Source organism: Telmatherina bonti (genome assembly GCF_933228915.1).
Source record: "Telmatherina bonti genome assembly, chromosome: 13".
NCBI lineage: Eukaryota > Metazoa > Chordata > Actinopteri > Atheriniformes > Telmatherinidae > Telmatherina > Telmatherina bonti.
Window position 1 is genome coordinate 23,495,827 of NC_136611.1, and position 25,035 is coordinate 23,520,861.

General features: G+C 36.9%; 1 protein-coding gene across 1 annotated transcript in view; it reads right to left on the reverse strand.

Moving 5' to 3' along the window:
* LOC306763767 (GDNF family receptor alpha-2-like) overlaps positions 1–25,035 on the reverse strand; it is a 60,258-nt gene that overhangs the window by 16,128 nt on the left and 19,095 nt on the right. The window contains exon 4 of the mRNA XM_079250664.1: positions 14,050–14,428. Within this exon, the coding sequence (XP_079106790.1) occupies positions 14,050–14,428 (379 nt within the window). The remainder of the gene's footprint in view (positions 1–14,049; positions 14,429–25,035) is intronic.

Consider the following 25,035-nt stretch of genomic DNA (forward strand, 5'->3'; position numbering starts at 1 on the left):
ACAATAAATCTGTATTGGTCCACATGTACACCTGGCCACAAGTCTTTCTTTTGTGCGGCTCAATTGCCCTAGCAGAGTCTGGGTCGTAACAATGAGTTTCACACAGCCTACTCACAACAGAAGACGCACTGTGGAGCTGGTTATAACCTATGGCCAGATCACTGGTGTGTGCTCTTTTGTTGACCTGACTGTGTCTGACTATGACGGTGTATTTTTTAACATTGCCAGTGGGTCACAGTGTGGCTGCGAGGTGCTATATTAGATCTGAACTGGTTGCAAATTTTATTGAAATTTTAAACCAAACTCCTGCTCAGATTTTATCTGCATCATGTGATTTATTGTAGATCATTTGAACAGCAAACTGAAATCAGCAATCAATGTTGCAGTTCCATTTAAAACAAAAACAATAAAAGCAAAACAATAATCATCCAGCGAAACAGAGAAATCCCAGACATAAAAAGAAATTACAGGATATCAAACAAAATGAAGGAAAACAGTATTAACCGTTCACCTAGCTTTTTTTTTTTTTTTTTTTTATTTAACAAAACACAACTTAAAAGCTACAATTAAAAAGTAAAACAGGCAAGAACTCTTTGCCAGCCTTGTTGAAGATTGTAAAAACGATCCCAAAGCAATTTTAAAACAAGTTTTTTAAACACTGATTTTAACCAGTCTTCCATGCCTCTATCTAAAGCTGCATGTGAGGACTTTACAGACCACTTCAGAAGTATGATTAGATCTAGCCTTTTATCTCAATGGAAAGTTAATTTTAACAAAACTCAGGCATTGTTCTTACACTGGAGGAAACACTGGAGAGTTTTGTGGTTAATGCAAAGATACTTGGATGAGTTTTCTCCCAACTAAACCCAACAACCTCTCTTTCAGATGCCATTGCTTTAGAAACATTTTATGGTTTCTTTGAGCTGAGCTTTTAGTAAATTGCTCACTTCAGATGGGCTTCTTCCAATCTGCCAAGAAAACAGCAGCATTGGTTAGGCGCCTTCTGAAGAAGAGAAATTTAGACCCAAAGATGCTTCATATCTGCAGACCAGCATCTAACTTACCATTTTTAGGTAAAATTATATTAAGTTTGTTCTATTTATTTAGTTTTCTTTTAATTAAACATTTTTGTTTTATATTAACACAATACTTTAGAAGAATATCATTCTGGTTTAAGGAAAAACCACAGTATGGAGACCACTTGTTTAAAAATGTTAATTAAGCTTGGATTCTAAGAAACTCTCTGTCCTGGTGTTGATACAGTTGGCCACCAGATTTTATTAGACAGGCGGAGAAGTCTGGTGGGCCTCTCAGATACTTTTCTTAAATGGTTTTACTCCTATCTCCCAGATAACAATTTTTGTAAACTTTGATACAAGCTTCTCAAGACCCCATGAAACCCAGTGTGGGATTAAAGGTTCAATTTTAGGCCCGATTCTTTTTAATCTCTACATGTTGCCTCTTGGGGATGTCATCGGGAGACACAACAATGGTTTTCATATAGCTATGCTGATGATTTGCAGATTTATATCAAGGTGTGTCCTGAGGACTTACTGACAGCTAACGTATCTTTAAGCTATATTCTAGATTTGTCATGGATGGCAGATCCTTTCTTACATCTTAACCAGGACAAAACCGAATTTCTAATTATCAGTCCTAAATATAAGATAGAGACCATTCTACTAATATTACAAAACCAAACCTTTCAGTATGTGACAATTTTGGGTGTTCTTTTGACTGATGTGGATTTCATCCTACATATTAGAAATATAACAAAGACTGAATTTTATCATCTTAAAACATCACCAAAGTCCGCCCACTTCTCTGTCTTGCTAGCATGGTGGCGCTGATGCATGTTTTTATTTCTAGTAGCTTAGATTATTGTAATATCTGAAAAGTATTTCCCTATAGTTATTCCAGAACCCAGTAGCACAAGTTCCAATGATGACAAAGACCAGGAAAACATTATGCCAGTTTTAAAATCGCTTCATTGGCACCCAGTGCATTTCAAGATTAATTTTAGCCATTAATAAATGTGTTAATGGTATTGGGCTTTCTTATTTCTCTGACCTGCTTTTAATTTATGAACCAACTGGCTTCCTAATTGTTCCTAAAGTCAGGACTAAAATCAGGACTAAATATAACGGCGAGGTCTTGTTCCACAACTGTGGCTCTTGCCTGTGAAACAGCCTCCCAGAGAAGCTCACGACTGTGGACACTGATGATGTTTTGAGGATCAAAATTTACCCTTTTAACTTGATTTTTAACTTAACCTTTTTCATAGTTATGCTTTTATTTACTAGTGCTTTAGTCAGACATATTTATGTCGGTATTTTTTTTCATTTATTTAATTTAGTCTCTTATTTTATTCTGTCTTATTTAAGTGCATTATTTTTATGTACTTATACATGTACTTCTGCTTTTACCTGTTATTATTTTAGATGTATTTTTTCTTTGCTTTAACTTTGTAAAATTCTTAACTCTAGTGTTTTACTGGGTGCTCACCACACCGGGGCCTCTGCCTGCTCCGTATGCAGTTGCCCTGTTTGAGTGGCTGTGTTCCTGCACTGCAGCCATATGGCTTTGGTGGGGTCCAAGTGTCACTTGCATTCTGTTTGTGTGTACATGCAAGTGTAACTGTGAAAGAGAAGCCACAATATTGTCAAGTGGCTTGTTTTAATAAACAAAAATAGTTTTTAACTACGTAAAATATTAATACTGTTTAGCAGGAAAAGTGCTTTATAAATAAAATTTGATTTGATATAGTTGTACTTATTCAGTAAAGTTTATTTATATTTCAGGAGGAAGTCTTTAAACACCTGGATATAAACTGGACGAATGTTTCAAAGCTTAACAGCCCATCTGACTAAGGCTGAAAAGCTTAAGACAAGCAAGAGTAAGACAAGCAAATATCTCTCAGAACAAAATAATCAAATAAATAGGTAATCTTTCTCCGGAAATAAAAGGACAGTTTAGCACAGGACTGTGGACAAGTTTGTTCAATAACATTTAGTCACATAATAAAAGTTTACAGAAAGTTCATGTTGCAGCTTTCAATAAGACTCTGTAAGTACAAAGAAAAGTTCAGAGTAAGAATAATAAAAAGTAAAAGAGGTAGCCCTAATTGACAGGTTCAAAACCCACTCATCGACCATTCTGTATATAAGTCTGAAGTCCTATTGATAATGTTTGCATTAATAATAGATAGTGGACCGCTGCAAGAGGAAAGGATGAGGCTAGTCAGTAATGACTGCAGTTTTCCACTATGCCATTTTCTCTTAGCTGTTATTGTAAGGAAAGTTAATGGGCATATACTAATCCATCTATTGGAATTAAATGCACAACCCTTTTCTTTCCAGTGCCTACCCCATCCCTCACACAATATCTTCTTCACTCTCCCTCTTTCTTTCCATTCACCCCTTTTGCCGCTCCCATGTGTAGCCAGCAAGCTATTAAAACCACACACTGCAGCAAACTGTACTATGTATGAGAAAAAGGTCACCAATTGACACATGCTTTGCTTGCAAAACCAGAGCTTAATACTATCAGAAAAGACACCTTTTGATATCTTGTAATGTAACCAGTGAAAAGAAACAGTCCTGAAACTGCCTTGATCACAGTCCTTTAAATGTAAAATGTGTGTGGATGCTTTTATATCCCATTTTGGGCAAATTTTGAGTTTTGAGACCTCTAATTTTAATTCTATTCTATTCTATTCTATTCTATTCTATTCTATTCTATTCTATTCTATAATATTTTATTCTATTCTATTCTATTCTATTCTACAGTAATTTTGCAGACACTTTTATCCACAGCAACTTACATCTAGGGACCAATTGTGGACCAACATTGTGTAGATCATTATCTGTCGGAAAATTTGACCATATATCTTTCACAAAACATTTGTAAAATATATATTTGTTTTGGTCACTAGAGAGCAGTTATATTTAAAACTTCATAAATCCTAAAATATTCTTACTGTAATTGATCAAGTAATTATTAGAATAAATGAAACTTCTAAGTAGAACCAGAAAAGCAGGTTTAGCAAACTCTTCCTGTATACTGGGATGTGAAGCCACAGCAGTTGATCAAAGTAAGTACATTCAGCTCTGCTTTATAAAAACAACAGATACATTTGAAAATCATTTTAAAAATAAAAATCATAAACTGAACACAACATAATGTAAATAAAGAACAGTGATTATTTTAATTCAGTGATGAAAGATTGCCACTACAAACCATGATGGCCTCAAAACCAATAGTGTAGATAAAATATATATATTTGTGCTATTCCATTTTTTAAACATAATCACTCATTCATAGTTAGTTTAAAATTAGTTTTCTTCAAGAAGTGATAAAGCTGATTTTCTCTTAGAATCCAAGTTTCCATCTAATGTGTCCTTTCTATAAATCGTTACAGCATTGCAGAATCAGAAGTGTGATGTTGGAGTTCATGTCTGGTGTGCTTTAAAAGATGTACATCTGTAGCCTCCAAGGCTTTTCCAGGAGGAATAAAACAACTTTTATTTTCCTTTTCTTTTTCTCCTTGGCTGGATTAAATTATGGGCTCTTGATCTCCTCTTGCAGTCAGAGGGGTGTCATCCTAGAGGACTGGAGAAAATGACCTTTTTGACCCGAAAGAGGAGGACGGCTTCGGGTGTATTAGTTTTCTTTTCTTTCCCCCCCCCAGATAAACACACAATTCACATTTACCTCCAGATTTCTCTTTCAGGACCTCCTGCAGACCCCAAACCAGATGGTCTGAACAAAACCTCTAACACAGTTTACAGTCCCTTAGGTCAATAGATATGGAATGTCACATCGAACTAAGCAACTGGCTCTTGTCAAAATGACACCTTTACACCTCAAGATAAGACTCAACGGCGCCAGGAGAGAGACCCGGCAACTCTGCTCTGATCCTCCCCGAATATACATTCTGGGTGACAGATCCACCCCTCTTCCCACAGGAAGAAACTCCAGATGCACTTCTTTGTGTCTTCTTTAAATTTCCTTTCACTAACTGGTTTAATGTAGCCTACATGATTTTTGTTGATAGGTTTGACTGAAGTTTCCCTTTTTATTCATTCTCATATGTGATTTAAATCCTTGAACTGATCACACATCAGAATCAATCATGAACACTTTACTACATAATGTTGGTTATATCTTTCCAAGTTTGGAACCCCTGTTAAGCAAATAATAGGAATGGATAAGAATGTAACTCTCTTTCAGGATTCATCGGCTGAGGAAGACAAGTCATGCCAATGGATTAATCCACACTTGATAAGAAATATGTGAAATATGCAACAATTGGGTTTCATGTGTAAAAGTATTACTATTGGTAAATGTTCCCCTTTCAAGCAAACAAAACATCTGCATGAGTCCCCAGAATGTTGATTGCCATGCTTAAAGCTAGGAAACAAAGTTAATAATTTGATTATCATGATCATGTTAATGAAATGGGACAAAGGAACCAGGGCCCGCAGTGAAATAAGACCTGAATCACTCCTACCCTCTTGGTTAACAATCAAAGCTGACCTGATTGGGTAAGACTGACCAGCCTTCTGACTATTAGTGGTTTGTGATTGGTCAGGACCTAGGAGGAAGGGTCCAGTTAAATGGACCCGCGCTCTGGACTTCGTGGGTTTTTTTGTCCTCACTTGTCTTCTCTCTCGGCCCTTGACTCTCGATCGCCGTGATTCTTGTACTTTGACTTAATTTCGTTGCCCTCTCGCAACTTTCCGCTGTACGCAGCTGTTTCTTTGTTCTCATAAGTTTACTCCATCTCTCTTCTTTTGTGCGCGTAAGATCTTAACGAGATAAGTTCGAACAGAAAAGTAATATTTGTGTTGAAGGCGAAACAAGCCTTGTTTAAGTTTACCCAGCGAACATTTTTATTTTTCCTTTTTGAGATCAGTAATTCACCAGAACCGCAGTTCCACTAATTTTTGCGTCTGTACAAGTACTGCCTACCCTCAGACAGTACGCGTGGAACACAACCTTTGGAATAATTTGAGTACGAGAAACACCGCCCTTGGTTCTGGGATTCTGCTGGACAGAGATCCCAACCCGTTCATCAGAGCAGCTCCAGACCTACTTCTCCCGACGCCAGAAGGTCCATTTCCCGGAGACTTGCAGTCCAGGACAGAACCACCCGGTCCGCCGGCTCCATCAACTGACCCAGCGGGAAAAAGTAGGATCTTCATAGCGCTTTGATATCACTTGTGGTGTTCAACAGTACATCAAATTTAACCAAAGTATAAATTTGAATTCTCATTCAAACACAATATCACTAAGTATAATTTTAACAAAGATTTAAGTGAAATAATGATACCGATTTAATTGCTTCAATTCCAACCAGTTCCTTTCTGCCCCATTTCATTCAATTCATTTTTACCTCTCATTATTACTGTCATAAATGAAAATCCCTGTAAACAAATTCACTTGACCATCTCACCAATAACCTCTCCATCATTGCTCATTTTCACTGCTGTATGTTTACCATCATTGTATTAAATATGTATAATCAATTCATCCGTTCTTGTCATAATTTCTGAATGTACAATTTCTGGTTCATTCGTTCTGAGAATTTACTACTTTAAGTGAGACTGTGTTTATTGAATTAAGTATATTTCAGGTTTTCTCATCCTCCTGAATCTTAAGTTAAGTAAAAGTGATGAGTGGTGCTCCGAGGTAATTAAAATTTAATAAGTAGTAATTGATAGAGGCATAGTTTTACTACAACATCTGATATAGCCCTCACACTATCTTCCCAGTTGGCCATGAGCAAGACACAATGTCATCATGATGTTCAAATATTTAGGCTTGTCATGCTGTAATATGTATGATTTATTGATGATTGCTAATTCTATCAGATCTTCCGCTATGCTAGTTGCATCATATGTCAGTACACTCACAAGATGTGTTGATGACTTGATGTATGGAAATTTGCATGTGATGGATCTGTTCGGTGATTTTACTTTCGAACAGCCTATTTTTTCCTTTGCACTGAAAAACCCCCCAAAAACATACAAACAAAAACAAAAACAAAACAAAACAAAAAGAATAAAACAAACAAACAAAAAACTCTTCCTTTTCCCATTTTTGTTTTGTTGTTAGAGAAGCCAGTGCCCACAGATTGGTAAAGTCAATCCAACTTCTTAGTAACTACAGCTAGAAGTAGAAACAAAAAACATAAGAAAATAAAGCATTGTGTATGTATGTAAGATGATGATCAAGAAGGCTTCAACAAAGCTTTGGATGTTAGTAAAAACCAGGATGGATTAAGGAATAATTCCCTGTTAGAGCATTTCTTCTCAGGATGAACAATGACATCAAATGTAGGTCCTCATAATCTATTTCTCATTTAATAAAAGATTTATTAACTAAATAAAAATATCTTTTTTTGTTGTTCTGAGCACAAATAAAAAGAAATATAAAAGTTTACTATCAGTTTATCATAAATTTAATTTTAAAAAAAATTTAAAAAAACCCTGACTTCACGTACTTTTTTGAGTATTTCCCACAGTTGGGCATGAATTATGTGTGTTCCCTCAGACTGCCTAATTCTGCCTCAATGCCTTCAGAAATTACACTGATCCCAAACAAAGTTGTAAGTTCAGGCTTTAAAAGAGGAAAACACTCACCCAAGCATTCAGGGTCATTTACAGTTTATTAGGCTTGTAGGTTAAAGCTGTCGGCACACTATTACACATTTTACAGTTATAAATTAGGCTTAACTGGATCAGATATCATATTCCAACATGTAAAAATATGTAAAATAAAACATGACCATACCAAAATATATTAGTTGTATAATAGTTTTCCCTCATCTTGCTGCTAACAAATTTAGATTTAGTATTAATCCTGCTTTTTAAGACATATCCAGATCCAGGACATGTTGTAACTGCTCACGAGTCATGATAGAAGACAGAAGCTGCCAATACTTATCCTCTTGTGCCTTAGGGGCTTTAATGTCAGAGGATAGTTAATATGAAAAGCAGATATATAGATGGATATATTAGTGAGGAATTATCAACAGTCTCTGCCACTCACTTCATTATTTCAGCTAGCAAGGCGATGCCAGTGAGCCAGTACAGGCAGGCAAGTCGAGCTGCTATGCTGCTTCCCGTGTGATCTGTCTCACAGTCTACATACCACACATCAAATGTACATATCAAATGTGGGCAGAGTATTTAAACTGCCAAGATCTTGCTCATGGTTTCATACTTGGTGCAGCTGCATCACAGTCCAGTACGCTGCCTGCTGATAATATCACTAATGCTGCCTTTTTTTGTTGTTGCTGTTTTTAGCTCCTTCACCATCCGTAGGCTGCAGGTGAAAATTTCTCTCATCACGACTATATCAAATTAAGAGAACATATCTACATTGAGTAGTGGGGTCAAAGCCGAACACAAACTTAAAACATGCACATGAGCAGTCTGACCAAAACGGTTTTGGGTTCATAGCAGCAAGTACGCCATTGTACTCTCTCTTCATTGTCTTTTAGAGATAACAGTCCTGTTGAGGTTTAAAGTATTAGCTTTTAATTAAACATTTGAAGCACAGTATTTAAAAATGACGTTTTTTGTTTATGTGTTCTGATACAGTGAATATTTACTGATCACAGGAAAAGCTGTTTCTACAAGAAAATTAACATGTTCAACAATCACTAACATTAAAGAATAAATATTATTTACTCATTTGAATTTCAAAGAATGTTCTTTCTTTTTTCATTGGCTGGTTTTCTGTTTGTTCTTTATTAATGTTTGTTTCCTTTTTGGCACTGCACCTGCTATTTCATTTCTTAGCAAAGCCTGTACAGTCGCAGTCTGACAGTTTCATGCAAATTAGTTAAAAATCTGAACCCTGGTTTATGGAAATATGTCTAATGTCTAACAATTCACAGGTTTGTTTGACCAGTAAATGAAAATACAGTTTGTGATGTAATCATAAAGCTACTGTATTGTAATTTAGTAAAAACTTAGCAAAGTTCCCAACTAGTTGTAAACTTTAAAAAGCATCTAACAATAAAAGATTTTTATTTATTTGATCGCAAATGATCGAAAAGATAATGTTACATAAGTGCTTAAATTACACATTGGTATTGCACTTCTGTCACTCTTTTAGGTTTACTAAACTAAGAAACAACTCTTAAATTCCTGTACTGGCTTTTTACCCCACACTTACATGTACTGTACAATGTGTTTTTAGTTCGTACATGAGAATTATAAGACCAATTCACATAACCTTCAGTTATGCACTTACATCTCATTTGCCATAATTCTGGCCATGATGAAGTACTTAATTTCCTGAGAAATCCACACAGTCAAGCCTTGGTGTCGCATTAATAGTATGGTGCTTTCAGAAAACTGGTCGTACTGTATGGGAGCACTGGAGGCCGGGGGTAGAATTACTGGCCAGGGAAAAAAGCACAAAAGCATCTGAGTGAGAGTGTGTGTGTGAGAGAGAAAAAGTGAGAAACTGATGATAAAAGTACAGCAGCATCCTGATTTCTTTCTGCTTCATCTCAGAGGCTACAGAGTAATGTCATCTGGGCCAGTCCTTTTCCCTCCTCAGCTCCCCCTCAGTGGGGGCTTCGACTGTCAGATACAAGACAGCAGACTGTTGATTTAAGGGACTGTGCGTGTGTGTGTGTGTGTGTGTGCGCGCGCGTGTGTGTGTGTGTGTGCGTGCGTGCGTGCGTGCGTGTGTGTGTGTGTGTGCGCGCGCGCGCGCGCGCGTGTGTGTGTGTGTGTGTGTGTGTGTGTGTGTGTGTGTGTGTGTGTGTGTGTGTGTGTATGTGTAAGTATGTGGGAAAAAAAAGCCCAAAAACAGCCTGGTACAGTACATCTCCCAAACTGGGTCAGGTTACCTGTACAATGATCGATTGTCTCTCAGCTGCCTACTTTGAAAACCAGTGGCTAAAGAACTCAATCAAAGAGCACCCATTGAGCCTGGTGAACAGGGGAAATGAATCAACGATAGAAGTGTTGCATTGATCCCTTAGACAATCAATACACTGCGTGTTCAAATACAACTCAATGCTCTGTGGGATAGGCTTCAGAGGGCATGTGTTCTTCGAACTGACATGGGAGAGGATGAGGATAGTTGTGTGTGTACACACACACACCAACACACACACACACACACACACATACATGTTTGACAACTTTGAAACAGCACACCCTAATGTAGGCAATTGTCACTCAGTGGATTCAGCAGTCCCAAATGAATAGATGTTGAATCCACTTGAAGAATATCGACAATACAAATAGGAAACAGAAAACTAACAGGGGCAATGAAATAAGGAGAACAGTAATGTGACCCATATATGCTTGCTTATGTCTATTTGTGCATAATTAATGCTGTAATAAATGTAGCAGAGATAAATACAAACAAATGTTCTATTTAATACTTAATCTCTCACAGTCTACATTCAAGAAATGTGTGAATAATCATCTCCACAGAAACCAGAAAGAGAAGGACATCTATCGGTGCAATATGGCACGCAGAACCCTGCCAAAATTACACAATTGGAAACTTACATTTTTTTTCTTTTTTTTTTTCTTTTTGGAGGGGGGGCATTGAGGTTTGAAATCCACCAGGAATAAAACTACACAGGATCCAAAGGTAAAAATTACAAGTAATAAATTGATTGAATAGAAAACAAGGTGACTTTGCTCTTTTAAATTCTTTTTGACTGGGTTTTGATTTCAAGATGACCCTGTCTCCACAAGCATGTGTTGCAGGATACTTTAAGCTTATTTGAGATGGCATGTGGAGTTTGCTGCAGAGATCTGTGGCTGTGTGACAGAACCACTGACCTCCAACCGACTGCAGTAGCTTTATGGCTCAGATTGATTCTGCGGATCCTCCTTCGCCTCCTTGGCCTCTCTTTATCTCATTATCTCATCCTCCCTACTCATTCTTCCCCATCCTGCCTTAGTTTATTGTTTGTGCTCAAATGGAAGGGTTTTGGGCAAGCTGTGATATACCAGTTTAACTTCTCTCTGGACTTTAACAGGTATCTCCAAGGGAAACATGCCTGTCATTAAATGCTCCTCCCCCATGCTCTTCCCAACACATCTAACAGAGGAAAAAAATCACGATGGGGAGATTGGAGCCAAGGAAAGTTTTTGGCAATGCTGTAGTGAAGTGTGCTGAGATTTGAATTTTAAGCATTTTCCATTGTCTTTGTAATTATGCTTGGGTAAACAAACACTAATCTGTACAAATTTTTGAAAGTGTCTCATTGTACAATTAACCAAAAGTGCAGAACAATTTCAAAATGTAATGTGCCAGTTAATGCAATATCACAGCAACTCATCAGATCAAATAAGAGGTGTCTAATAGAAAAAAAAAAATCACCAGAGGCCAGCAAAGTGCAAACCAATGACATGTCAGTGTGAGTGAATGGTAGTGACATTCCCTTGCACTGCTGTACTTGGAGAATGAGCAAAAATGATCAGAATTTCATTGAAGCTCACAGCAGTTGAATGAAAGTGTGTGCGAATGCATGAGTGCTTTTTGAATGGATGTTGATCTAATGGTGCACAGGCAAGTGTGTGTCCATACAGTGTGAGTGTGCACAAAAATCGAGCTGTTGACCTCAGTGGGGCATTACACAGCCACAGATAATGAGCTTCAACGTTCTGTTTCATCTCTCTCAATGAGGAGGTGCACAGCACCTAAAGGTCAAAGAAAGCAACTCAGTCTGAAAAGATATAACACAATGCAAGCAAGCAGGTAATTATCCAGACAATCATAAATTGGAGGAAAGCTGATAGAGCTTCATTACTTTAGCAGTGTGGAGGTTGGATTTAGTACTGGTGGGGAGGACTTACAGTGTGCTATAAGAACTCAGACCTGCAGGCAGATTACTCCTATGGAAACAGTTTATGAGCAAACATCAGGTAGGATACTATCAACAAACCGTCATGCATCATTAGTGAAACAAATTACAATGTCTGAGAATGTGAATGATTATTTGAACATGCATGGATCGTGTTGATATGTGATAAGTTTTTTTTTGTTTAGCCGCCCACCAAAATTGCTTGTGAAGCATTCAAGACTTCTGTCACCTCTAAGTCTCTCTTGAATCACTGCACTGGTGTTGCCTTTAACTTAAGCAAATGTTGGAGTTAACTGAAATATTACACGCTCAATAAAATCTGGATTTGTTGGAGAAAAGTAGAAGCTCTGCAGTGAATTTAAGAGAATTGTGTGTGTGCAGGCAGTATTAATGAGCAATTTGATACAGTGTTTCACATTCATAATTTTTTTTATACCGCTTAGTCTAATTTACAATCATAGCAAAGTGAAGAAGCTGGAGCCTATCCCTGCAATTAGCAGGTGAAAGGCAGGGTACACCCTGGACAGGGACATCCAGTCTACCACATGGCCAGCACAGAGACAAACAACCATTTACACCCACAATTTTTCAGAGTGACCGATTAAACTAATATGCATGTCTTTGGAAGATGGGAGGAAGCTCGGGTACCCAGAAAGAACTAATGCATGTGGGGAAACATGCAAACTCTGCACGTTAAGGCCGATGTTTGAACCTCGCTCCAGCTGAGGCTCAAACCAGCAACCTTCCTGCTGTGAAGCTGCGATGCTAACCACCACCCCACCGTGCAGCCCCATGTTTAACACTAGAAACAGAAAGATATTTGAATGATGGCAGCTTTTTTGGGAATGTGGCTGTCTTACCTTAGTAAACACTAAAAGTAGGAAGTTAACAACTGAATCCACATTCGACATGAATATGCCACCATGCCATGGCTGCTATCCCATGCGAGCCCCGGCTTACTTCTTTGCATGATGTGTGTAAACTTCTCATTTTTTAATATCTAATGGATATGCTTTTTTCTTTTACTTTTAATTATTAAAAAGGTCCGAAGTCATTCCCAAGTCACTTCAGGACCTTAAATTTGTTTTCATTGCAAATTTTTACAAATGCAGAAACCTCATGACCTTGAACTAACTTAAGCAGGCATTTACAATAGATGGATAGATGCATGGATGAGCTATGGAGAACACAAATGAGTTTACTGCTGATCATTAAAAGCATTAAAAGCAGTTTTGACTTTGAGGCAGTCATGGCACAAAATGCACCTGGAAGGCGTTATCACCTTCCTCCATGTCTACAAAGACCGTTCATCTACTCGGTATATCAAGCCTCCAAATGTTGTCAAGACCTGTCACTGGCTATTTATAAACACTATCAGTGGCCTAATCATCTGTCACAATGGGAAATGCATAAGTAGCCTAAAGTTTTCCCATTTGTTAATTCTCACACCATGAGTTTTATTTTTAGCAGTGAGCTTTCAAGGACCGATCACTTGGCTGGACTCCATTAAGCTTATAAATGAGCTTTTAAATGCTTGAAATTATTCAAATGTCCCACATCTTGTATGCTATTAGACTAATGACTGCTGAAAATATTTCTTTTAGCTGACTGGATATGAAGTACATGGTTCTGAGAGGTAAAAAGATCTTGACATGTGAATTGGCCACAGCAGCTGCGCTTCACCTGCTCTTAGCTGCACTAACACAAGGAAACATGACACGGCTGAGTAGGTGTGAACTGAATGTGGCTGCTTGAATCCAATAGAGGCCCCATGCAGCCAAAGTGATCCACTAATGTTTTGTTCAGCCTAATTGAACATTGTCCCTTCAACTTAGCCTCACATCTTCATCCTGCATCTAATAGCCAATGCTTCTCTGGAAGCCTAATTACTTTGCTGGCAAAGTTACAACAGAGGAATGAAGAACTTTAGAAGAGCCAGGATTCAGGATATTGCAACAACAACAAAGTACACTAAAAGATACAATTAAGTTTTCTTTTTTAATTTTCCTTGACTGTAAGATGATAATAAAAAATCAGGTGATAACTTTTCTGAAAGTAAATTTGTTGATTAACTCACCAAAATAAAAACGTACAGAAAGACATTTATTTACAACACACACACACACACACACACACACACACACACACACACACACACACACACACACACACACACACAGATTCTTTCTATTCACCTGCAGAGTGTGTCCTGGTGGCAGATCCTCTGTAGCTCCAAACAGTTGGGTTTCTCTTTATCCTTATAAGAGCAATCAGGCACTATTGTTTGCCTGCGTCTCTCAGCACAGGCCTCAGTCTGGCAGGGGCAGAAAAGCAGGCCGTGGCTGAACTCGGTAGGCACACGGTCCAGGAACGTCCTCAGAACCTTGTGGCAGCGCTTCTTGTTGCAGGTGTCTCCCTTGGCGGAGTCTCTCTTGTCACAAGTAGCTATGTAGTTGGTGCGCTGCTTCTTGCAGACACCATTCAGGTTGCAAGCTTTGGCTGCATCGATGCAAGGGTTGCAGTTTCTTTCAGCATCAGGGCACTGGAAGCCTTTTGGGGCCACTGTGAGCATCCCTAAGAGTAAATGGAACAAAATGAGAGAAAGATGTAGGAAAATAAAAAAGTAAAATATATATAATTGTTTGTTCAGTTTCTCAACTCCCATCTGTGGTTAAATTTACAGCAAGAAGCAGCAGCAGCACTTTGACTAAAACTAAGAAAAGACTACAACTGCAAATAAAGAAAAATAATGTTTGGTTTAGGGGAAACATGATCATAACAGGTCATGATCTTTCCCTGGTCTTAACAAAGTGTTTCTGTGACAAAGCAATAAAAGGAAATCTCATAAAACAATACAATAACCACTACAAATTTACCCTTAGGTGCCAAAGTCACATGGGTCCCATAGCACTATAAATTTCCATCATGATGGTTGGTGCATTTAAAAAATGATAAAAATGCATCACAGATGGATGAAACAACTCTGTTTTGAAATCTAAGATTTGCTTTAAAAATATGTCATATGATGTATATATATATATATATATATATATATATATATATATATATATATATATATATATATATATATATATATATATATATATATATATTTATATATATTTATATATATATTTATATATATATAAATATATATATATATAAATATATATATATATATATATATATATATATATATATATATATATATATATATATATATATATATATATATATACACACATATATATATATATATATATATATATATATATATATATATATATATATATATATATATATATATATATATATATATATATATGTATGTATGTACACATCACATGTCCAGTACTGTCTATTTCATGTTCCAGTAGCTCATTTCTGGTGACAGCACCCTGGTTCTTCAGTATTTGACACAGACCTTGTTTAACCGAGCCGGTGTCTGAGCCGGTATGTCTCAGGCATCAGTTCAGTTGCACTCATTAAGAGGTTATAAGTCTGTAGCATTAAGGGTCTTGCCTAAGGGCACAACTTGAAGGTGTTCATCAGTGTCCCCTGCTCGGTCATGCTAAGTATGCAAAGTTAGAGAATTTATAGGCAAGAAATCTGCATAACGTACCACTAAATGTGGAAGTTATGCATTTTGTGAAGATTTACCTCACCTACAAATCCAGAAGCTCTGAGAATCTGTTGGCCTGATGGACGGAAATTCATCAGTTGCGGTCTGTGTTTAAAAGGAAGGCACCTTCACGCAGTTTAAAATACATCTGCTGACTTGTTACCTTTTAAGTAGTGAAATTTAGTTTAAATTTTCAACCTCGTCATAAATATTTTATTTTATCACATTAATATTTAAGATGATATTTAAGACAACAATTTGAACTGTTAGTGTGTAAAGAGAAAACAGCTCTTAAACTATTTGTTTATTTGTAATTTACTTATTCAATGACTCAACAGTTAGCAATGGTAGGTTAACACACATAGGTAGATAATTGTGGTGCTGCGAGTTGTTCATTGCACTGCTGATGAGTTGGGTTAATTATTCTATGCAAGAGTCATGCATCTTCCTGCAATAATCTCTGTTAATTGAAAGCTTTCCAGCATGTTTGTGTAAGTGGCCGTTCTGTCTATTTGTCTGTGTACTCTCATTTCATGAGATGATCAGCTACACTAACAAACTGCTCAAGTCTTCTTTTCCCTCTTAAAGCTTTTTCCATATTTATACATATCATATCATTAGCTTATCAACTGCTTTCTCCTGCACATTATCACAGATTATGTTTGCTGAAAATCTGTGTTAAATTGCTCTCGGAAAACCAATCATTACTCTGTAACGTAATATGGAAAATTTTCCCTCCCATCTCCACCTCTTTGACTCCTTGCTCTTCTCTTCCTGCTGTTGTTATCATCCTATTTGTGTGGAAGCATGTCAAAGCCATCAAGTGGGTTTTGTGTCTTGTGTTTGCTCCAGGACATATTTTTGGGTTGAGCACAAAATTCAATCTCAGTTTCCCAATCAAAGGTAGTAAAAACAACTCCATTGCTGGAGCCTTAAAAGCAGTTACATCCCAGCTTGGTCAGATAAATCATAGGAGCTCATCCTTCTCCTATTTTCTTTTCATCCTAGACCCCCCCCGCCCCCCCTAGCGACCCACATTACAGCCTGCAGATGGCCAGTGGAGATTTAGAAAACTGCAATCCATCAATGTAATGTAGCCTGAACCACTGGATAGTTGCCCTGCTAACATCTCCTCCAGCTGGACTTTACTGCCCCCCTTTAAGGCATGCTCCAGGCTCGGCCCACTTTAGGGAAACTTTGGCCCTGTTTGAGCCCCGTCATGATGTCAAGACTGCCAAAGTCAGTTCTTGATTCAGCTATCATTGTAATCACAAATCAGACTTTAACCAGCATTACAAGGCCGGTTATGTCTCAATTCCTGTTTGAAAAAGTTTCATGTTTGCTAATGTTGCAAAAGTAAATGATGTGCGTGTAATTATGTGTGCCGTTGCATATAACTTACACAAAACAAGACTGAGAATATTATTACCCCAGACATCTGCTGTGGAGTTTCCTCTAACCCCTTGGAGAGTGCAAGAATAAACTAATTTGTCTGGATGATTTAATGATGTCTTGGTCTTATTTATGTTTTCATTGCTTAATCAAGAAGAAAAGGAAAAGTTTTTTTTTTTTTCTGGTGACTTAAAGCAAACAGTGCAAAAGAAAGATCCATTCTGAACAACTATTTCAGATGAACTCTGGACATTTCTCTTAACACTGTGGCCATTTATCAGCAGACCTGCTACATTAACTTTGATACATCTAATGAAAGCAATGGGGAAAAGGAACCTGCTTTAAGAGTGTTTTCTTTCTTCTCCCTGTGATGAACTCCTGATATTCTGTTATACTTCAGGGGCTGTGAGTACTGTTTTATCTGATGTGATCTGAAACCACAAAATCATTCATTTTGGGGGTTTGCTTATTTTTCCCCTTGTTGAGATTTGATGTGCTCACATACCCATTTCCAGGATTGATAACGTGCAATGTGCTGCTTGGAAACAATGCAGCGTCTCGAGCATACCTCTCTAAAATAGATGGTCTTCTTCCTGCTCCAGGCTGTGTGATAGACACACAGAGAGATTGGTTCTGTTGAATAAGAGATGAATCTCTCCTAGTGTCACCATGTGACCACAACCTCTGAAATATCATTATCTACAGGGGAGGGAGGTTAACTTCTCTAATATAGCCTGAATGCAAGAGAGGGGTGCCATCAGTGAACATGGACCTACTTTATTACTGGTATACTGCAGGAAAAGTTATAATTTTTCTTGACTTTTTTGCTGTTACGTGGTATATGAGAACATCAAAACATGTTTATTAGGATCATTTTATTATTTATATTTATATTTAATTCAAAACAATGAAGTGTACCAGCCACAAAGTTTCAAGAAAGAAATAAATTAATATAGTATTTTACTTACACCACCCAGTGAATGGCCAAAAAGTAGCTTAAACTATGACGTGTTTTGGACCAATATAACTATTTTGTTTTCAGTATTACAAAGCTGTATTGTGGTATTTATTCTTTGTATTTTAACATGGAGAATATTGTGGGGTGGGGAAGAGAAAAAAGCTTGCAGCATGTCAACACCTGCGTCCAACTGGACTCAAGGACTAGCAGTCCTCGAGCACCTTCCTATGATGTCTCCTACTGTTTGATTTTGTGCTTGTGTTGTTCTCACTCTCATATGTAAGCCACTTTGAATAAAAGCATCTCCTAAATGACTGTAGAATAGAACAGAATAGAATAGAATAGAATAGAAATAAAAATATATTTGTGTACCTTAAAATGATATATCTTAAATTTTTTCCCCAGGAAAAATCAGTGAACAGCAGCTGGATGCCTCTTCTTTAATAACTAATGTTTTTATGAATCTACAATCTAAAAGAAAATCTACATTTTGAACCCTCCAACAGCTGTAACTCAGCTTTACATTTATATCACTGTGATGGACTGTTGACCTGTTTGGGTGTAACCTGCCTGTGATTGCTGCGGCCCCAGCTTCCCCACAAATCTTAATTTTCTAAATGGTTAAGAAAATGAACCAATTTATATATTAGGTGCATAATTTTATGTGTTTAATAAAGCCCCCCCCCCCCCAAAAAAAAAAAAAAAAAAATCAATGACATGCTAGAAACAAAACGTTTCACAAGAAAGCAAATGAAAATAGATGCATGCATGAAGAAGTGATGATAGTGTATTTACTTCTTATGTTCTCGACATTTAGGTAGTGTCCAGGTGTTAGACTAGCTCAACATTCCCAGCCTATTCCATTTCCAGTGGAATAGAAGCAAGAAGCAAGACCAAACCATAAACCATGGCACTATGAGCTGAACGGAGGCTTAGCCTACCCCGCTAATGCTGGGCATTGCTGTTCATGATTAGTTTTGTTCAAAATAAACACTTTCCAGCTACATTTGCAATATACTTTCTTGCAAATATTTTTCCAGACTCAAGTATTCACTGTTAATTATCATTCATTTAATTAGAGACAAGTAATGTCTTGTTTACAATTATAAACACCACATTGTGTTTAGTTTGTTATAGATTGAGGAACCTCGCAGTGACAACCCTGCCGTTAACTAATATTATGATAATCATATCTTATCACCAGAAGATGAATAATTTACTAACATTCAACCTGAAATCACAGCTTAATTCATTTGACTCAAGGTCTGAGACAGACTGAATCAATAATTCAGTTACAGTGCATGGGCCTGACTGCAGGCAGCTCTCTGTTGGTTTGCTGTTGCTTGGAGAGTTTTGGTTTTGAAGAGTCTCTGTTAGAAATGCAGAGATTATTGTTTTATTCGTTTATATAACTTTGCAGGTACTCAAAACTATAACAGATTGATGTGGCTCAAAGATAGGAATACACTTGATTCTGTTTATTGCTGCTTAAATCGCCATCTACCATAAATTATGGTTGTATATAATATATCCATGACATGTTAAACATGTATTCATTATACCAATGGAACAGTTTAGTTGGAATTAAAGTGAGGACATGAGTGAAATTTAGCATTTTACAAGTTTCTATGAACACGTTTGGAGTTACACTCTTTTTATTTGGTACAACTGATTTTAAAAACTTTGCTGTTTTCACTGTAAACAGACATTTAATATGGTTCTCTACATGTGTCATATCTTAGACTCCCCTTCACAGTTAAGAGGTAGAATTAACCTATATTTATTTTTCTAAAAGGCATAAAATACAACAAATTAAGAAAGTAGTGAGTAGGCATATGTGAACTGAAACAAATTTAGACACAAACTTAAGACATGCCTTATCAGAAAAAAGCTACAAGATGGAGCTTGTAGGAATGGAAGGAAGAGGGTAAAATGTTCGTGAACTGTGGATCAAGATTTGGATATATTATTTCCCCGAAAGAGGAAGGGATCTTCTTTCTCAAGTAATTGCGCTCTATCAGCCTAATTTAAATTCTGCATTTCATATATCATCCCATACTCAAGGGACGCAGCACTGCAGAAGGGGGTTCAGCCCAGGTTAGGAAGAGACTCCTCACTCCTGTATCTTCTCAGTAATTAGGAAAGGTGCCAAAATTTGGATTTAATACAGCCCTGGGTGAGCATGTGAGAGCTTGTTAGAAAAGTCTTTAGTCTAGACCCCGAGGAGCATGTCAAGCATTTCCGTGTCAAAGGGCTCATCACTCATTAGCTCTGTACTTTCTGTCGCAGTGGGGGTTTCCAGAATGGAGAGACAAGGCTCACTAAATGCATATCACGCCTCCAAGCCTTACCAAGTTATATGAAGATTTCATAAGAGGAAGACTGGCGTAGGTCATAAAATTCTTTGTTCTCAGATGAGCTGTATTTTATCCCGAAGCATGAAGCAAAATTAGTTGGCATGAGATCAACCTCAGTGAGTGGACATAGAAATTATGAGAGAATATGATTAAATATTTGTATGTGAGGAGAGAATGTTCTAGGGGAAGAAAACAGGTTTCCAAAGGGATTTTAAATAATTTCTAATTCATTTCAATGTACTTGAACTTTGCTAAGCAAGGTTTCCTCTCGAGAAATGCAGAGCCGGAGTATCCTCAGCTCTCGCCCTCCACCTCGCTTTCTGGTAATAATGTAGAATGCATTTGAATTGACTAGGATGTGCATTTTTGGTCTGCTTGACCAATGCTGTATCAATAATCGGATTCCTTGTTCATTACCAGCATGCAAGCAGGGAATTATTAAATGCACTAACAAACCGAGAGAACAAACATGTACTGTTGTTTAAACTTCCTATGAAAAATGCTGACTTTGCAAAGGGCACTGGAACAAGTCTCATTACTGATCCACAGAGAGACGAGCTAAGGCTTTACTCAGGGTGAACTGATTAGAAAGTCCCCTACAGGACAATGGAAGCATAAGAACAAAGTAATATAAATGCACACAAGCACAGTGGCAGGCATAGACAGAACCCCTGTACAAACAAAGACTATATATGTAAAGATACAATCAGAGCCCAAACATCCAAAAGCTTATATAGTGCTTATACAAAGAAAGATCTAAGCGTTTACTTTAGTAATAGTTTTTGTTGTTATGAGGATAATATGAAATTGTTCAACTTTTCCACAGCATGCTGAGCAGGGCTGTTGCACTGTTCCACTTCCCTCAGCTGTGCAAGCAGCTTTCTGGATTTAATTGGCTGGTGAACACATAGCTGAGAGGCGAGAGGCTTAGAGGAAAGAGTTAGAGGGCCTAACCAAGAGATGTTCAACTTAATTCTAGGCGGGACCCTGTATACAGGATTCTTTTTTCTGCCCTCTGCTCCTCATAAGGTAATTTAGCTTAGTCTAAGGTCAACAGAACAGAACACATTAGACATGGAGCATGGTCACAATTAGTCAATGATGTGCATCTTGTATCTAAATGGCATTCATTTGGGGTTTATTAAAGGTATATAACGTATTCAGGATTCTTCCCCAAATTCTTCACACAACATGTGATATTGATTTTAGAACAGTGATCCTGAGTTGACTGTATTACAACATCTATACCATGGTCAGTGATTATTCTAATGCCAATTGGCAAGCATTATTTTCATATACACACATAATTTGGCAAGTTAAATCGCTGTAATATCACTCCATTACGGGTGTCACCATAGAAACATGTTAATCAACTGGTTCAGATCAGCTGGCTTTTGACAGGTGAATGAGAGAAACACTCAGTAGCTTGACAATGGTTATTTAGCATAAAAAGTACAATGAGGCCAACATAAAATAGCTCCTATACTTAAGCATATTTAGTAAGTTTTGTGCATGCCGTGGTGTTTTAGACTCCGCATTGTGCATTATAATCATGTAATGTACAGATCCTCGTTGTTTAATCCTGACGTAATGAAAACACACACACAAAAAAAAACAAAAAAACAGCCATGAGTTAGGCTTGGTAAGCTGTTACAGTTTTTCCCAGTTGTTTGTGCTTTTCTCACAACCAAATTAACATTTTCATAATCATTAGTTCAAACTCCACACCAATTAATCCTATCTGCACATTAGCATTTCTAATTGCATCAATTGCAATTTGTTTTCAAAACAATTTGAAAACAAATTGCAAATGCTTTTGGACATGTAGTTTTTGCTCTCATACAATTCTCTGTGTTTTAATTTCTATATAATTTGCTTTGGTCATATCAGTCAAGATTACCTATACTTACAACTGCAGAATAGTCAATCCCCATAAAACGGATATTTACCCTTTCGTTATTACATACAAAAGAGATCAAAAAGTTATCAAAATGTCCTGCAGAGGGTGGATTCACTACTCAAGGAGATACTTGAGTGCATTGAATTGCATTTAATACATGTCAAAAACTAATTATCGTAAAATGATATGGTAATGTAATGGAAAATGGAGGAGCTTGGAAAAACAGAACAGGCGTCCATTCAATCTTTAGCATGTACAAGATGGTTGTGTGAGTAAATTCCGATTAGCACACTCAGCATTATAGCATATGGAAAAACTTAATATGTAGCTGGACAACATTTTGAAATCATGCCAAACATGAAAAATCACACTAGGCATATGTAGTTTGGAAGGACTACACAGCACTCATCTGCTACCAGAAGGCGCAAATGATGACAGAGCTACATTCAAACCCAAAATGTGTAAAACAGCTCTGGCTCAAAAATTTTTACATCTATTGCCAATTTGTATCCCTACTGAGATTTATTTTTTTTATGTTGTGCACTTTGGTGGCAGGATACCCCTAAACATTACAATAAGATAAAGTTGAAGTAATTTTAGAAAGAATTTTAGAGAAACGTTACCACGCGATGAGTGTCACATCACAACAGATTTTTACATTCCCATGATGGCATATTTTCTGAACTCTGAGCAGAGCAATAAAATAAAGTTATTACACTCCTCATTGCGTAACTCGGAAAAAAGAATGAAACACGAACAATTTAAACCAGAGTGTGCAAATATCAGTATATATTGACCACAAAAAGCTTCTTCAGGTAGAATTTCCTTTTCCTGATAGTTCTTTCTCAGTGTTGGCAAATGTAACCCTCGACATGACTGACAACATATTTTCTGTTTGTTTTATTGCAAATAGACATGTTATGATGACATCACAGCCCTCTGCATCATAACTGAATTGCTTCCTGAGGTACTCACCCTTAATAGAGAGCAAGATTGATCCTGCTGTTACAGCAAAGCCAAACTGTAATGTCTTTGGTGTCAAGTGAAATAGTTGTCCCTTTGAAATAGTATCTGGGGGAAACAGAATGCTAATCCTTCACTGGCTGATTATAAAGGAGAGTTTTTTTTAAGTAACCCTATTACTTTACTGGCTTCTTCACCATGAAAAATAATTAAAAAACAAGATCACCATCTCTTATAAGAACTAAACAAAAGAAAAATACCCCCCCCCCCCCAAAAAAAAAAAACAGAAATAAAAGTAGATTTTGCAATTGTTTGTTTTTCTATGCAGTTTGTAATCTGTCATACCAATAGTGATAAATAAGGGTGTGTTGATACACCAGCAGTGATGGTAATAATCATAATAACCATATTAAAAATAAATATTTCATCATAACACTATGTAATGAGTAGCAAATTGGGATTTCTTTTTGTTCACATAACTTTTCCTACTACTTTCTGCTACCTCCTCATTAAATACCCACCTTCCAGTTATTTCGGAAAGTAATTGTATGGGAAAATTCTGATATTGTGACTGTATTCGTATTAGCAATCAGCACCACGTTTCAGTGGTGAAAGGTTCAGTGCTGAAAAGAGTGCCACTCTAATGCTATCAGAGCAAGAAGATCACTGATGAAATGACTGCTGCTGTTGATAAGGACACTCCAGTCAATTCAGTATGCAAAGATGCAGTTATGATGTAACACAGCTCATGCAGGTGCTCAGTGCAAAGCCAGCACAAGAAGAGCACAATTAATCTTTGGTTATGTCATCGCTGATGTTAGAGAAATATGGATGAGATGTACTGCCGCTGCCCTTGTTCGAAAAACATCCCAGAGGGACATTTTGTAGTTTTGATTATCCATGTACAGCACAAAGGTTAGTTTTGTAAGTTTATTCAAAGAAAGCCATAATAAGCGGCTCAGAGTTCTTTGTCCCATTTAAAGGAAGTGCATGTTTGATATTACATGGGGCGGTTTATGAAAAAAACCCAATTCATTCAGTCACTTTAACTGCTTGGTCCATTTAAGGGTCACAGTGAGCTAAAGTGTGACCCAACAATCATCAGACGAGAAGCTGGGTATATCTGGAATTCTTCTTTAACTTATCTTCAGTCTGGGCAAAAAAACTTCTAGAATAGTGAAGATTATCTTTCAATTTTCAGCCTCTCCTTCTGGAGAGTACAGATTCATTCCTTCTCATCAACCCACGAGATATGTATTCTCTTAGTCTCTGTACAGTTTAACATTTATAGGCATGATTATGAATATTTTAAGTGAGAATCAAAGTGAGAACTAAGTTCATAAAACAAGTGTGTAATTACTAATCTGTTTGCTTGTGGTTTTCTCCCAGCATACCAATCAATTAATTTGTCCTCAAAAATCATGCACATGCACAAAGTTTACAGCTAAAAAGACTTAAGAGAGTAAATTCAATATATCACCTCATTACCAAATGGATTTGGTAATGAGCCCCCTGTTGTGTCCTAATATGTCTAGAGAAATTGAACTGCAGTCATTATTTCAACCAGGGCACTTCCATTTGTGTGTACGTCAGAAATATATTCTATATTTTCTGTCTTTTTTTTTAATTCACACATTATTGTTTAACTGAAGTATCAAGAAGTATTCAAATATAATAACTGAATTAGACAGCTTATTAGATATTTTAATTGAGACATTATGGAAAAATATAACATAAAATGAACAAAAGCAGAGATAGCAACACAAATTATATAAAAACCTGTGTCATCCTTGCAAAACTCAAAATGAAATATCTGATACACATTCAGTGTACTGTCATAAAATTATAAGAAAGTATCATTAAAGTATTTATCACATTACTGAGCATGATATTATGAAAAGTGATTGTGTAGACTCTCCACAGCTGTGAGCACTGATGGCAGAACATTTCCTAGCTGGAACGATCAAGTAAAACCTAAACAGAGAAGGG